The sequence below is a fragment of the Ptiloglossa arizonensis genome, chromosome 8 (genome assembly GCF_051014685.1).
Source record: "Ptiloglossa arizonensis isolate GNS036 chromosome 8, iyPtiAriz1_principal, whole genome shotgun sequence".
Classification (NCBI taxonomy): domain Eukaryota; kingdom Metazoa; phylum Arthropoda; class Insecta; order Hymenoptera; family Colletidae; genus Ptiloglossa; species Ptiloglossa arizonensis.
Genome location: NC_135055.1, coordinates 24,098,838 through 24,112,400, shown reverse-complemented (window position 1 = coordinate 24,112,400; position 13,563 = coordinate 24,098,838). Strand labels below are relative to the sequence as shown.

Sequence of the window (13,563 nt, the reverse complement as noted above, 5' to 3'; positions counted from 1 at the left end):
TCTTGTACGCGCAAAACACATTAGAAGAATTGGCTCGTGTAGATTGAAAGCGATCGTGCAATTTCGTGGGACCAAAACAGAATAGTTGGAAACGTAGTGCCGATTGAAAGTAATTGTTTTCAACGAATAAGAGATTAATTCTTAGCGACGATAGGCACCGATATCGAAACTCCAACAATACGAACGGTCAATGAAAGGCTTCGGACATTGATGTTCTTCGTCTAGTTTAGAGATAATGGTGTATTCATATTTTCACCGATACTGTAATGTGTTCTCTTCAAGATCTGCGAAAATTTCTTACCTACGGCAACGTATTACGCGAAAGTTTCTCACTTTCAACCGACCTGTGTGATAAGTAGCGCGAAATTGTGCGGCACATTGTGAAATTCGTGATTCCTCGGAATAAGGTCGGCTTTACGCTCTATACATACACCAGATGTTGTCACGCGTACACGAAGACGGGGTTGCGAATCGTGCGAGGAATGTTATAACGTGTCGTTAACACCGTGAGACCAGCGCCATTTAACCAATTCAGTAGCAGCTCTCCGGTAACAGTGGATTCGTAAAGATTCGGAAAGGAATCTTATCTCTGCCAATTATTTAGATAGAGCATCCGAATCATCGAAATTTAAAGAGCAATAAACCGTATTAACATTGTACGGCGAGAAGTTCGAACGGACGAGGCCGGCGGCGGTGGTTACACAAAGTAGGGAATGTAACGTTGGGGTAAATGTCGCTCAGGTTCGTTTCGATGTGCGGTGATTGCACCGTAATCGGGATCGAAGCGTTGGCAAAACAATGGTAAACGAATGCAACAAGAAGACGCAAAGTGTTTTTTGATCGTTGATTCTTCGCATGATTTTCTTCCACCGTCTCAAAACAATAATTCCTTGCGATTCTTGCCTCGCTCTATCGTAAGAGCGTTCCTCTTCAGTTTCATCGTCATTTACCTTTGAGCTACTAGCACAAACGCTTGGAGTCTTTGCGTTAACCGTGCAAGGCCGCGCGATGATTGTTCAGTGAATCTCAATTCCTCTTGATCGGTAGATGACGAAGCATAGGGTGCCGATAGCGGTCAAGAAAATGTTGAACGATTACTTGTAAACTCTATGCATAGTTTAAGCGACGTTACTGACGATTTGTTGTCGTCTGCACGCACGATTTATTATTGTTAACGCTCGTGCAGAACCCTCGTGATTCGTCGTGCGAATTATCCACGTCTTTGATAGAGTCACTCTGTTCTCAGCATCTCTATCGATGTTACCGTAAATAAAAAGTTGAGATCACCGGAAAGAACGTGTCAGTGGTCCTGTTTCTCGCTTCAAAATTCCTTTTTCGACACGCGGTCGAACGAATTTGACGGTCAAACGACGAGAGAAGGAGAACAAAAGAGACGGTTCTGTCCTTCGCGACACACCGAAGGACAGAATGCGAGAAGAATTGAACAGAGTCCGCATTATATTGTAATTAAGTCATTTTCCGTCTGTGATGATAAAAAAAAATGTCGTTGTTGCGCGAGCGAAACGAAACAAACGATCGCGAAACGATTCGTACTGACGTGCCCAATCATGGCCACTGATATTTCCTCTTAACCCTCTATGGACCATTTTCTCTGTTTAAATTAGCGTGAACGTAAAATGTAATCTGCTTTCGAATTGTAACGAAACTTTCCGAATACCCTGACAATTTCGAAGAAAGGTAATCTTTGTCGGATCAAAATCAACTGGCCGCTCAAGGACACAAATTGACCCTTATCTCCGCGCTATACCGTTCGACCGTTCTCACCGCTCTGTTTCTTAGGTGTTTCCAGAAGTTTGCGGCTACACGTTCTCTATCTCGAGTAGCGAGAGAGTGGGGCAGGATACATATCAAGGGAAGTGACCTTTTGCGGTAGATTGGGCTTGATCCGATTCTCATCATTTTAAATTGTTCCAGCGATTCCAATGTACGCTGCGATAACGTACCACATAGAAAACATACGCATACGTGTACACTGGACTGTAGGGGGTTAACACTCATTGATGCGTGTATCGAATATATTTTAATAAGATTAAATGTGGTTCGTAGAGATTCTTAAGTAACGCAGCATTCGAATCGCGCAAGGCGGATCGTTCAAGTATATTTTTCAATGTGCGCGTGTAACACAGACAATGTAGCGCATATATTATTACCGTTCAGAGAAGAACCGCAAGAACGAGCGATCGATCGATCGATCGCATGTGCGATTGCCTACGAATATTCGCAATATCGTTATTGTTGTTCCTTTTGGGCGGACATTTTTCTCGGCGTACGGGAAGGAGAGACGATGGTGATTGAGCGTGTCCTTGGAAGCGTTGTTGGCCCAATGTTCAGGAACACCGACCGCTACGAAAGAGAGAGAGAGAGAGAGAGAGAGAGAGAGAGAGAGAGAGAGAGAGAGAGAGAGAGGGGGGGGGGATATGTGTGTGTCTACAGGATACCAACCGGTGTTGTCGACAGGCGTTTGCACGTCGGTGTACGACGAAGAAAGAATATCGTTCCTTCGCCAATCTCGAAGGACCTCGTTAATGTTTATGAAACGTAGAAACAGACGGGTAAAAAAATGAAACGTGTTAAGAAAAGAAAGAAGAAAAGCCCGTAAATTTACATTCACATGCGCCAGCAACATAGTGTGTATGTGCGTGCGTGCGTGCGTGCGTGCATGCGCGTGCGCGCGCGCGCGTGTGTATATGTATCTATATATGATGATGATAATGATGATGATGATGATGATGATGATGATGATGATGATGATGATGATGATGATGATGATGATGATGATGATGATGATGATGATGATGATGATGATGATGATGATGATGATGATGATGATGATGATGATGATGATGATGATGATGATGATGATGATGATGATGATGATGATGATGATGATGATGATGATGATGATGATGATAATGATGATGATGATGATGACGATGACGATGACGATGACGATGACGATGACGATGACGATGATGATGATGATGATGATGATGATGATGATGATGATGATGATGATGATGATGATGATAATGATGATGATAATGATGATGATGATGATGATGATGATATGTGTGTGTATTTACGTGTAGATATTTTTTGGTAACTTGTTACAATAATTCTATTAGACCAGTTAAGTATATACAAAAAACACACACACACACAGAAACACACGTTGTGTAAATACATGAATAGCTGAAGGGAGAGTTTTACGTCATGACGTGGACCTCGTGAAACCAAGTCGTCAAGAAATAAGACGCAAGTTCGATCGATGATTCGCGAAATGTATTTCTTTCTGTGCCTGTATACAATTTTTATTGTTCCGCATCAATGACTGGCTAATACTCGTGCAACTTGGTTTCCGTTGTTGTTTTGGTACACACTGCACGCAACCGAGTCTTTACGATTATTTATCGCAGGTGTTTCTCGTCGATAATTGCAATCGCATACAGTTGCGATAACGAGAGCAAGTTGTATTCGAACTTTACTTTACACTGTTGTATTTATAATATTTATTACGTTTTCCTCTTTTTTCTTATGTTGATTTAATAAACTTTTTGGCGATACTTTGCAACAGCCGGTTTTGCATCTCCGATCTGACGGCAAAGTTGCGTCGAGCATTTACCACTCTCGTGTAAATTTATGTACAATAACCCAATGAACGCATTGACTCCCTCTCTTTTCTCGAGACGTATCTAGTAAAGAATGATGAGTACAGTTCCAGCTCTGTTGTCTGTTGTCTACTATATTCCCGTTTTATTCGGTACGATTTTATCCGTACATCCGTAGATCCGTGCCTTCCGATCTCTTCAGCGACAATACGCCACGTCGGTATTTTCGGTAGGTTTTACTTTCGAAGGGTTTCCCATTCTGGTCTATTATGCGCTTAAATATTTTTCTACAATGTGGGACGTGCATCTAATTATAAAGTTCAAGACGTTCGACAGGTAAGTCGGATACATAATTTTATACCAAGTAACACAGATTCTATTGTTTTGTTATTTGGAATATAAACTATTCTCGATATGTCGTTATCTTGTAATAAAATATAAAACAATGAATAAACTCGTGTTCCTTCTATTTCCCGTCAAATGTTTATTAAATCGATAACAAGTGTGGTATATTTGTCAGTTTTGGGAGCATTTGTATTCCGCGTACGGAATCACAAGTATAGCGATTTAATAGTTATTCCGTTCGAAACGTAAAATTATGTTACCACTATAATCGTCTCGAAAGGTACTACTATAGATGCTGGAAGAACAAGGGGATACGGAAATTTCGCTTTTGGAGCGTAGACGAATTTGGGAGGAATTTTGTATCGCGATAGGTTCTCGATCGACAAATGTTCCAAACGCCGATAAGATGTGTCACGTTTGCGTATGAAATTTTTGTTCGATGTTGCCGATCGATTACTACGTCGATATTAACTTCGATTGTTATTCCATTTTCAATTGATATTTACCGTGGCAACCGTAACGCTATTTTTCAGAGACGAGTAGAAAAATTTGCAAGCAAGCCGGTTTCAAAGTTTCTAAATTGATCGTGGATTACTCTATTTACGAAAAATGCACGAAAATTTGTACGAAAGTCCGTGATAATTGATAGTCAACCAGGCAAGTATATCTATGTATTGCGCGAGCAGCGTGCACACGTAGGATGATCCGTAATAGGAGCACGCGGTCCGCGAGTACGCGTTACGCGAACGTAGTTGTTCGATCGATCGTAAAGAGCAAAATTGAAAAGTTCGTGTCGCGTAATTTGGAATAACGTCAGCAACGTAGAATTGTGCAATTTTAACGGAACAGTGAGAACGTGAAATCCGGGAGTCTAATTGAACGTGTTTCTATTGTATTTGTATGTTAGAAGAAAAAGAAACGATCGGTTATCACGACAACAATGATACGCACATGTATTTAGAAGAAATATGTCGGGTGCGGCGGGCGCGAGGAAAGTGGACATTAAAGAGGCCGCGGACGTGAAAGCATCGGGGAGATCCGGCGAGGGTGACGTCGTTCCCAAGAGAACGAAAATCCCGCGGTTAAATTTCGGGAAGAGATGGTACCAATTCCACGGATTGTCGGCGAACGCCGGGATTCTCCTTGGTTCGTACTCGATGAACGATCACCGCTTCAAGTACAGAAGCCGTGGCCGTCAGGCGGCTCCCGCCTCGGTGGTGGCCATCGTTTACGGGCGTCTTTTCGAACCGAAAGAGTGGACGAAAGAATACGTGGACCAGGTATTGGAATACGGTGACAGCCTGTACCGTATCAGCGCAACGAGGAACCAGGTAAAGGACGACGAGTACATGCGAACCAGGCTGGTTTATCCAGAGTTCTACATCTCCAAGTACAAGATCCTGGTGTGCATCGAGGAGACAGGGATTTACGGAAATCTGTCGAGCGAGACCGTAGGATGTCCGGATTTCGCGGACGGACTGCAAAAGTTTTTCCAGACTAGCGACTCCGGTGTGATCACCGTTCAAATAACCTCGATGGCTATCTGGCGTCATCCCGGAGTCGGTTTCTTTTACTATGACCCGGCACCGTGCGACGAGAAAGGTATCCGTCACCCGAACGGCGCCGCCTGCATTATGAGATTCAAGAGTACGAACGACGTACGCGACCATTTCCTCAATAGTATAGACAAACGACACGGGGCTAGATACTGCATCGACAAGGTGACTGTTCTACGTGTGACCGAGGTGGCTCGCGGATTCATCGATCGGCTTTCGAGCAGCGTTGGCCTGACGGTAGACAAGAGCGTGCTTCGCGCTATCAATCCGGTCGACATCGACGAACATCAGATGGGATGTACGGAACCGGTGCCGAAAAAGGATAGGGCGCAAGCCTCCGGGACCGCCAAGATTCACAGGGAGCCGTTGTCGATCACCATTTCGAACTACAGTATCGACAAACGTTTCGCCACCGATCCCTTGGTGGACCGAAACAATTTCGATACCGGTTACACGTACGAGAACATGCACGTGAACGTGCCGTCGACGTTCAGAGAGTTGGCCGGTAACACGGCGATTCTCCACGGTTTGACTCACGAAACGAGCGACGTCTACAGAGGCAAGGGGGCGCAGAACGTGGCCAACTGCGCGATGGCTATCGCCACGAAGAAGGTTCATCCCGTAAAGACGTGGCTGAGGCCAAACTTGGACGAGATATTGACGCTGGGTGACAATCTGTACGCGGACCTTAAGGCGCAGAAGCCCTCGATGAGAAGCATGACCGCGTCCGATCTCTACGACGAGAGGGTACAGGTGGAGAACGCCAAGTTGGTGATCGACGTGGATCTCATCACGGTGACGGGTACGATCTCTTCGAAGAACCCGACGGTGCTGAACCTGAAACGAGCGTTGGAGGAATTCTTTCTGGTGAATACCGAGGGTGTTATCGAAACATCGTCGATGTCCGCCGCGATCTGGAGCCAAGACGATTGTTATTACATGTTCGATCCTCGTCGGTGCGACACCGTCGGTGTCCGAGTTCGAGACGAGAAGGGCGGTAAGGGAGGAAAGGGGAACAACGAAGTGGAGCGGAAGGGGAATTGTTGCGTGATGAGGTTCCCGAATACCGAAACGTTGGCCACTCTGTTCTCGAAGAATCTCGAACAATCGAAGAAGAACGATCGTTTCACCGTCAGGCACGTGACCGTATTGGACGACGTACCGGGTACCAGAGCGTGGCACGACTTTCAACCGGGAACGCCCAAGGAGACCTGGGTGTTGCAGGGGACCATTTCCAACGAGGACGAAGAGTTCGAGGACGAGAGTCGGGGCGTTCAAGGACTCGCGATGCCGGTGGTTGCTCTGATCAGCGCAAAAGAAACACCGCCGGCGAAATGGACGAACGAGACGATCGATACTGTTTTACGCGAGGGAGACGCGTACTACAACTGGTGTAATCCCGTTTCGGACGTGGAAGAAGAGGGCCAGGTTTACTTCTTCGTTCCCGATTTGAAGAAGAATCTGTACTTCAAGAACAGAAAAGTGAAAATCGATCTGGAGGAGGGGACGATCGCCGGGAACTTGTCGGCACCGGCCGACACCGATGTCCCGCGTATGAAGGAGGCCCTGAAGCAGTACTTCGAGAACCATCAGTACGGTATCGTCGACGCGAAGAATATGGCCGTGGCCGTATGGAAAGACGAGGAGGACGTGAAAGAGAAGGAAGAAATAGCGCAACGGAACGTTTACTACTGTTTCGATCCCAATCCGCGAAACAATCTCGGTCTCTGGGCGGTGGAGCAAGAGGAAGAGGCCGGGTTGGCTTGCGCGATAAGAACTCTGAGTTTGTCCGTTTTGGCGAAGGTGATCGAGACAAACGCGGGACAGGATCAGGAGACCACCGACGAGTTTTTCATTCACGACATGAGAAACGTGCACATCGGCCCGGAGATGACCGACGAGGAGATCGAGGAGGACAAATTGATCCCGGTGAAGCCAGAGTTGCACAATTACGTCAACATGGGGGACACCGGGGCCATTTTGTTCGGCAGTTTCAACCAGGCGAACGAGACGATGTTCAAACGTCAGACCAGGGACAAGCAGCAGGCGGCCACCGCGTTGGCGACCTTGGCGATGACGAAGCTGTACAACTCGCACCTTTGGTACAGGGAAGTGATCGACGATGTGCTGAAGTTGGGCGACAAGATCACCGCGGACAATTTGGAGAATCTCGCGGAGGAGGAGTCGGAGGAAGAGACGCCGAGGGATTACCTTCTTCCCAGCGAGATCGGAGAAAATTTTGCCGTCGGGGTGAATCGAATGTTCGTGACACTGGAAGAGGAGACCGTCACGGGCAAGACGACCGATTTGGAAACGTACCTGGAAACCTTCTTCGAGACGAACTCGATGGGCATATTCAGGCAAGACGACAAGATTATGCCTATTTGGAGGGAGGCGGACGTATTCTACACGATGGACCCCTACGGAAGGGACACTCGGGGCGAACCGCGGGAAAAAGACGGCGCAGCCTGCGCGATGTGGTTCACCGATATCGCGTCGTTGGTTAACGCGATCCGAGCGGTCGCCACGGGCGACGAGTTCGTCCTCGATACCGTTACCGTGGACAATGCCTACGAGACGCGAGTGACCGAAGAGGAACGTAGAACGAGGCCGACCTCGGGAGAGGATCCCTGGTACCATTTTCCAAAGCTCACCGAAGGTGTCTGGAGCATCGACGGTTCGATAAAAATGGACGACGAGAGGTTCCAAGAGGGTAATCGGAACCAGCAGACCGCAGCTATCGCGGTGATGGCCATCGTTTTCGCGAAAGTCTACGAGCCGCGTTATTGGACGCAGGCGGTGCTCGACGAGGTGATCGTCACGGGTGACAAGTTGCACTCAAAGTGCGTGGACCGACTCGGGGAGGGCTCGATACCGAGGATAAACGAAATCATCACGGAATTCTTTCTCTCGAGCCGTCGTATCAATCTGACGATCAAGGACTGCGTCGAGGCGGGCAGCTTGACCGCAAAGCCGCCAAAGGTTCAGGGTCTGCAAACCGGAATCGATCGTTTCTTCTCTCGGCAGACTTCGGGCGCATTGAGCGTGAGCGGTAACAGGAACATACCCGTTTGGAAGTTCGACAACGTTTACTACACCCTGATACCCGACTGGGTGACCGGCAACAAGGACGAAACGTCCACGGCTACACCGAAGGTTCTGCGTATGGTCAACACCGAGATCTTGGTCAACTACCTGTTGGACTTCCTCGGGACCGAGGGCGACTACGAGATGATCGCAATCGACGTGGTCAATTGGAACAAACTTCCCCCGTGGAAATTCGACCCGAGCGCGGCCGTCCGTCCCTCGAATTTACCGCCACTGAACGCCTTCAAGAGATTTCAGGGCGAGGCTCGAGCGATACTCCGCGGTAACTATCACCAGGGAGACGAGATGTTCCCGGAATCGTTCCGAAACAAACAGACGGCCGCCAACTGCGTGGTCGCCCTTGGTATGTCCGTGGTGAAGAATCCCATCACCTGGACGAAGAAATCCATGGACGAGATCCTGGCGATCGGGGCGATCGTTCACAGACTGACCGAGAAAGCGAAACCGACGATAACGCGGATCAAACCCAAGGACATTATCCGAGTATTCTACGTGGGAGTGAACATTCTCACCGTTGACGTGGAGCCCGGCACCATTTCCGGAATAGTCGCGTTTCCCCCGCCTTTGCCCGAAGATAAGAAGAAGAAGAAGGGACGAGGCGCGAGGAGGAGAGCGAGACCGAGGAGGGGAAAAAAGGCCAGGGGACCTACCAGGATACGATCGCCGCCGCCGCCACCGATTCTCTTGGAAAGAGGCGTTCCGCAGTTCTTCGAGAACAATCGGGCGGGAATTTTGGTTACCAACCGCGGTGCTGTGGCCATCTGGAAGGACATGGGCGTTTACTTTATGTACGATCCGCGGCCGCTCAGCGATCAGGGACTCCTCGACTTCTACGGCACCTCGTGCGTGATGTGGTTCGCTTGCCTGGAGCCGCTCTACGAAATCTTGTTCGCCAACATCGACGAGCAAGAGAAGTACGGCCGCTATCGTATCTGCAGGGTCGCGATCAAGACCGCCATGATCGAACCTTTGCCGTGTCCTGCGGGATTCAAGCCGTACTTTGACCGCGCGTCTCCACCGATTCCGGTGACTCGCGGCAAGAGGAACACCACGTTGGACGTGGTGACGGTCACCGAGTACAACTACGTGGACGAGGAGCTCAGCGTGCTGCGCGGCCATCTCCATATGAATCATCGTACTTGGAGCACGACCAGCAGAGGTTTTCAGAGCACAGCGATGGCGGTTGTTGCCATCGTCGTCGGTCTTCTTCACGTTCCCTCGACTTGGACGCCCGAACTGATCGACGCGATATTGAAGTACGGGGATCTGTTGCACTCGGACAGCGTGGGCGCCGTGCGCCCCGGCTCCAGGAATCTCTCGCCCAGCGAGCTTCTCACGGTTTTCATCGTCGGCGACTTCCGCGCCGCCGTACACATCCACAATCATACCACGGCCGGTTTGCTTCACACGTTCGATCTCTCGGAGTCCCTGGCGATGTTTTTTCGCTCGAATTGCGCCGGGATCCTCCATACGACCAACGTGGCGGTCGCCGTGATGCAACATTACGGAAAATTCTATCTGTTCGATCCGTGCGCGAGGGACAACCAAGGTCGGCCGAGTTTCGACGGCGCGGCCTGTGTCATGAAATGCGAGAACATCGCGATAATGGCCAAGGTGTTTGTGACCAATTGCAACTTGAAGACGCCCAACGTTTACACACTGAACGCGGTGAACGTATTGAATCTGTTCTTCTTCTCCGACGCGAAGACCACCTGCCCGCCAAAGTGCGAGCAATAACGGGAGCGGAAATTCGAAACGAATCGTTCTGTAATATAATACATACGTCGAACCGATCGATCGTTCGACCTCGAATTAGCCACGTTTCGTAAGGTCGCCTAAATCGACCGGTTTAACCTTACTCGAGGGAAACTAGAGGAGCATTGGTAAAACTGCTCGAATCGCGACAACATTTTATTATCGGACAACGGATAATAACAAAGACGCGATACGCGATCGGATCCGTTCGAGAGCGAGTACTTTCGAAGCACGTGGATTTTAATTAATTTCATTTTTAACGGAAACCTTCCAATTCGAACGATTTCGAAATCTTCGTAACTGGGTCTCGAACTGGCCGAGGCGAAACACGGTGGGGGGTGGCGAGGCGAATGAATCCACGCGGTCGACAACATTCTCAAATTGCTAATTTTATTTATAGGTTTCTTTATGACACAAATCACTTTTAGCGTCTACATGAGTAGGAGATACAGGCTATACGAGAATGAATTTGATACAGATCACTTATTAGTGTAAATACAATGTATCTTCAATTACGCGCTATAAACTAGATACTTAGAAAACACTGTACAACGCAGCTGAAAACTGTCGTGGATACTTTACAATATGTTACAAGCACTCCCTTTGATGCGAGACAAGCTCGGCCGGGCGCGGCTGGTGACGGAAAATGTTCGTTCGCGATCAGCCGCGGGCAGGCTTTCTCGAGCGATTCGATGACGTCTCGCGCGGTCTGTAGGCCGTCTTTAGCGAGCTCGGAAGCTGTTCCGCGACGAACGGCCCGGGTACGGCTCGGCGAGGCTCGTTCGTTCCGGTAGACACTCGCGGAGAACGAATCGATCCTCCGACGAGACGCGAGAACAGCTTCCTCGTCCCTGACCCCATCGGTGGGAACCACTAACGGACCACCCTCGTGACGTCGTCTCGTTCCTCGCAAAGTGAACCAACATCCGAGTCACGTGAGCAGAGTAAACGTCGAGGCTCGGACGCGTCGAACGTTCAGCCGCGTGAAAAATTACGTTCGCGAACGATGAATCGATGAATTTCGATGTCGCGAGCGAAGAAACGCCTTTAAATGCGTACGATCTGGCGTCTATCGAGCGTCCCCGCGATCTCTGCCCTCGCAACCCGGCTCCTCGTACAGCAGTCATCGTCGTCCCATGCACACGCGCGTGCACGAGCACACGCAGACACACGCGTTAACACACGCACACGGAATAATACATCGCACGGCTTTGCGAGTCTTTTCTTTGTCAGTCCTCCTTTTCTCGCGCGCTCGTTCCGTGAACCGCTCCGCCGGTTGTCCTTGTCCGTGTTTTCTCGTTCGCCGTCTCGATTTCTCGATCGATTCATTTTTCCTCGTTACTTCGTTCTTCTACGTTCGACGAAATTTTTCCGATTGGTTTCACCTCGACACCCGCCGCGAGTCGCGATCGGAGATCGTTGAAGATATTCGACAGTTACCGAGAATAACGTTAAACGGGACGCTACCGTGCGAATTGTAAACGGTTTCAACCTAACGAACAAAGTCCGTGTTTACTTTGAAAATATCTGAAATCAAGAACCGGTACCGAGTACCCGAGATTTTGAAACTTTCGATACCGTTGCTGGTCGGTCGAACTCTTCGAAAAGTTCGATCTTGAGAACTTTGAATCGGAGACGAACGTTTAAACTGAATCCCGAAACGCGCGCGATCCTCGACTACGATACGTCCCGATCTGGGACAGATTCGCGGATCGTTCGATCGATTATTTATTTTCCCGTTGCAAACCCGACGAAAGCTGAGAATTTTTAAGGTCGCCGTCCGATCTTCAAGAATCTTCGACACTCGTAGCTCGCGCGTCAAAGGTTTTCGATCGAATAGCAACGAACAAAGGAAGAACCAAGAGAGACGCGACAAGGAGCGTCCGCGAGCGCGCACTCTGACCACCGACAGAACGAAGTCGAAACGGATCGTTAATTGTAAAAAATATGTATTATCGATAATATTGGCATGATGTCGTTATGGCACGTTCAGTTTACCGTTCAGTGACGCGTTTACAGACTTATCTTACGTTTCTCGCTATTCAGACATCGCGTGATTATCTCAGTCCGAGGGGTAGTTGCGAATAAACGTAGAAAAAGAAGGAAACGAAAGAAAATAATGGGAAGAAAAAACGCTTCGCTAAACTGTTTCTTCTTGTCTTTGCTCTCTATCGCACGCACACATACACGTACACGCACACATTCTGTTTTTCATTCTCTTATTTTTCGCTTACGACAACGCTCGCACGTGACATCCACATTGCGGGATAAAATATTCTCTTTCCATCGTCGTCATGGTCGTGGTCGTGGTCGTGGTCGTGGTTGTGGTCGTGGTTGTGGTCGTGGTCGTGGTCGTGGTCGTCGTCGTCGTCGTCGTCGTCGTCGTCGTCGTCGTCGTCGTCGTCATCGTCGTCGTCGTCGTTGTCGACGTCATGGTCGTCACCACCGCCAAAGTCGTCAAAGTCCTCCATTGCACTTTCCCATTCGACGCAACAAATGCACCTTAGAACGTATTTTATGTACAAAAGCTGTTCCCTAATGCGAACACGCGCGAAAACAATTTTCGATCGAGTTTTCTTCTATTGCCGTGGTCGAATATTATTTCTTTTCGAATCGTTTGCTTCTTTTTTATCGCTTTATCGGTCGGTACGATCGTAATAGGAGAGAGGAGAGAGGCGAGAGGAATGGAAAGGTCGAATTGCACCGAGGGTACACGCAACAGGACGATAACATTGACTGTTGGGATTTTACGTTTAACGAGTAATATTACGCATGGTTGCAAGTTTCTCGCGAGGTAACTTCGCGACCACGCGATCGACGAGTTTTTTCTCCTCGATGAGTTCACGGTGCTACGATTAGGATCGAAGAGAAGTTTCGCGCGTCGATCGCAATGTTGGTCGAAGAAATTAAACAAAATTCTAACTAAAAATTGTCGCGAAGTAAAAACAACAACAAGCGGTAATGAACGCACGCGTCGAGAACGATCGAAAATGTCCAAGAACGCTACGAATTAAAAAGACAATGGAAAAGGAGAGAAATAAAGAAAGACATTGCGTGTAAAGTTACGTGTTAATCGGTCTGTTTCCGTGTGATTAAAAAAAGAGTAATCTATAATGCTCTCGCTGCGAATATTTCTCGCCGATTAGACGGATAAAAATAAACGAGGAAAA

At 48.5% G+C, this 13,563-nt stretch overlaps 1 protein-coding gene across 1 annotated transcript; it reads left to right on the top strand.

Annotated features, from left to right (window-relative positions):
• The first annotated feature begins 4,942 nt into the window (after positions 1–4,942).
• Positions 4,943–10,375, top strand: LOC143150705 (uncharacterized). The gene has a single exon (XM_076319151.1). It carries the CDS (start codon positions 4,943–4,945, stop codon positions 10,373–10,375), a length of 5,433 nt encoding a protein of 1,810 aa, XP_076175266.1.
• The last annotated feature ends 3,188 nt before the right edge of the window (positions 10,376–13,563 follow it).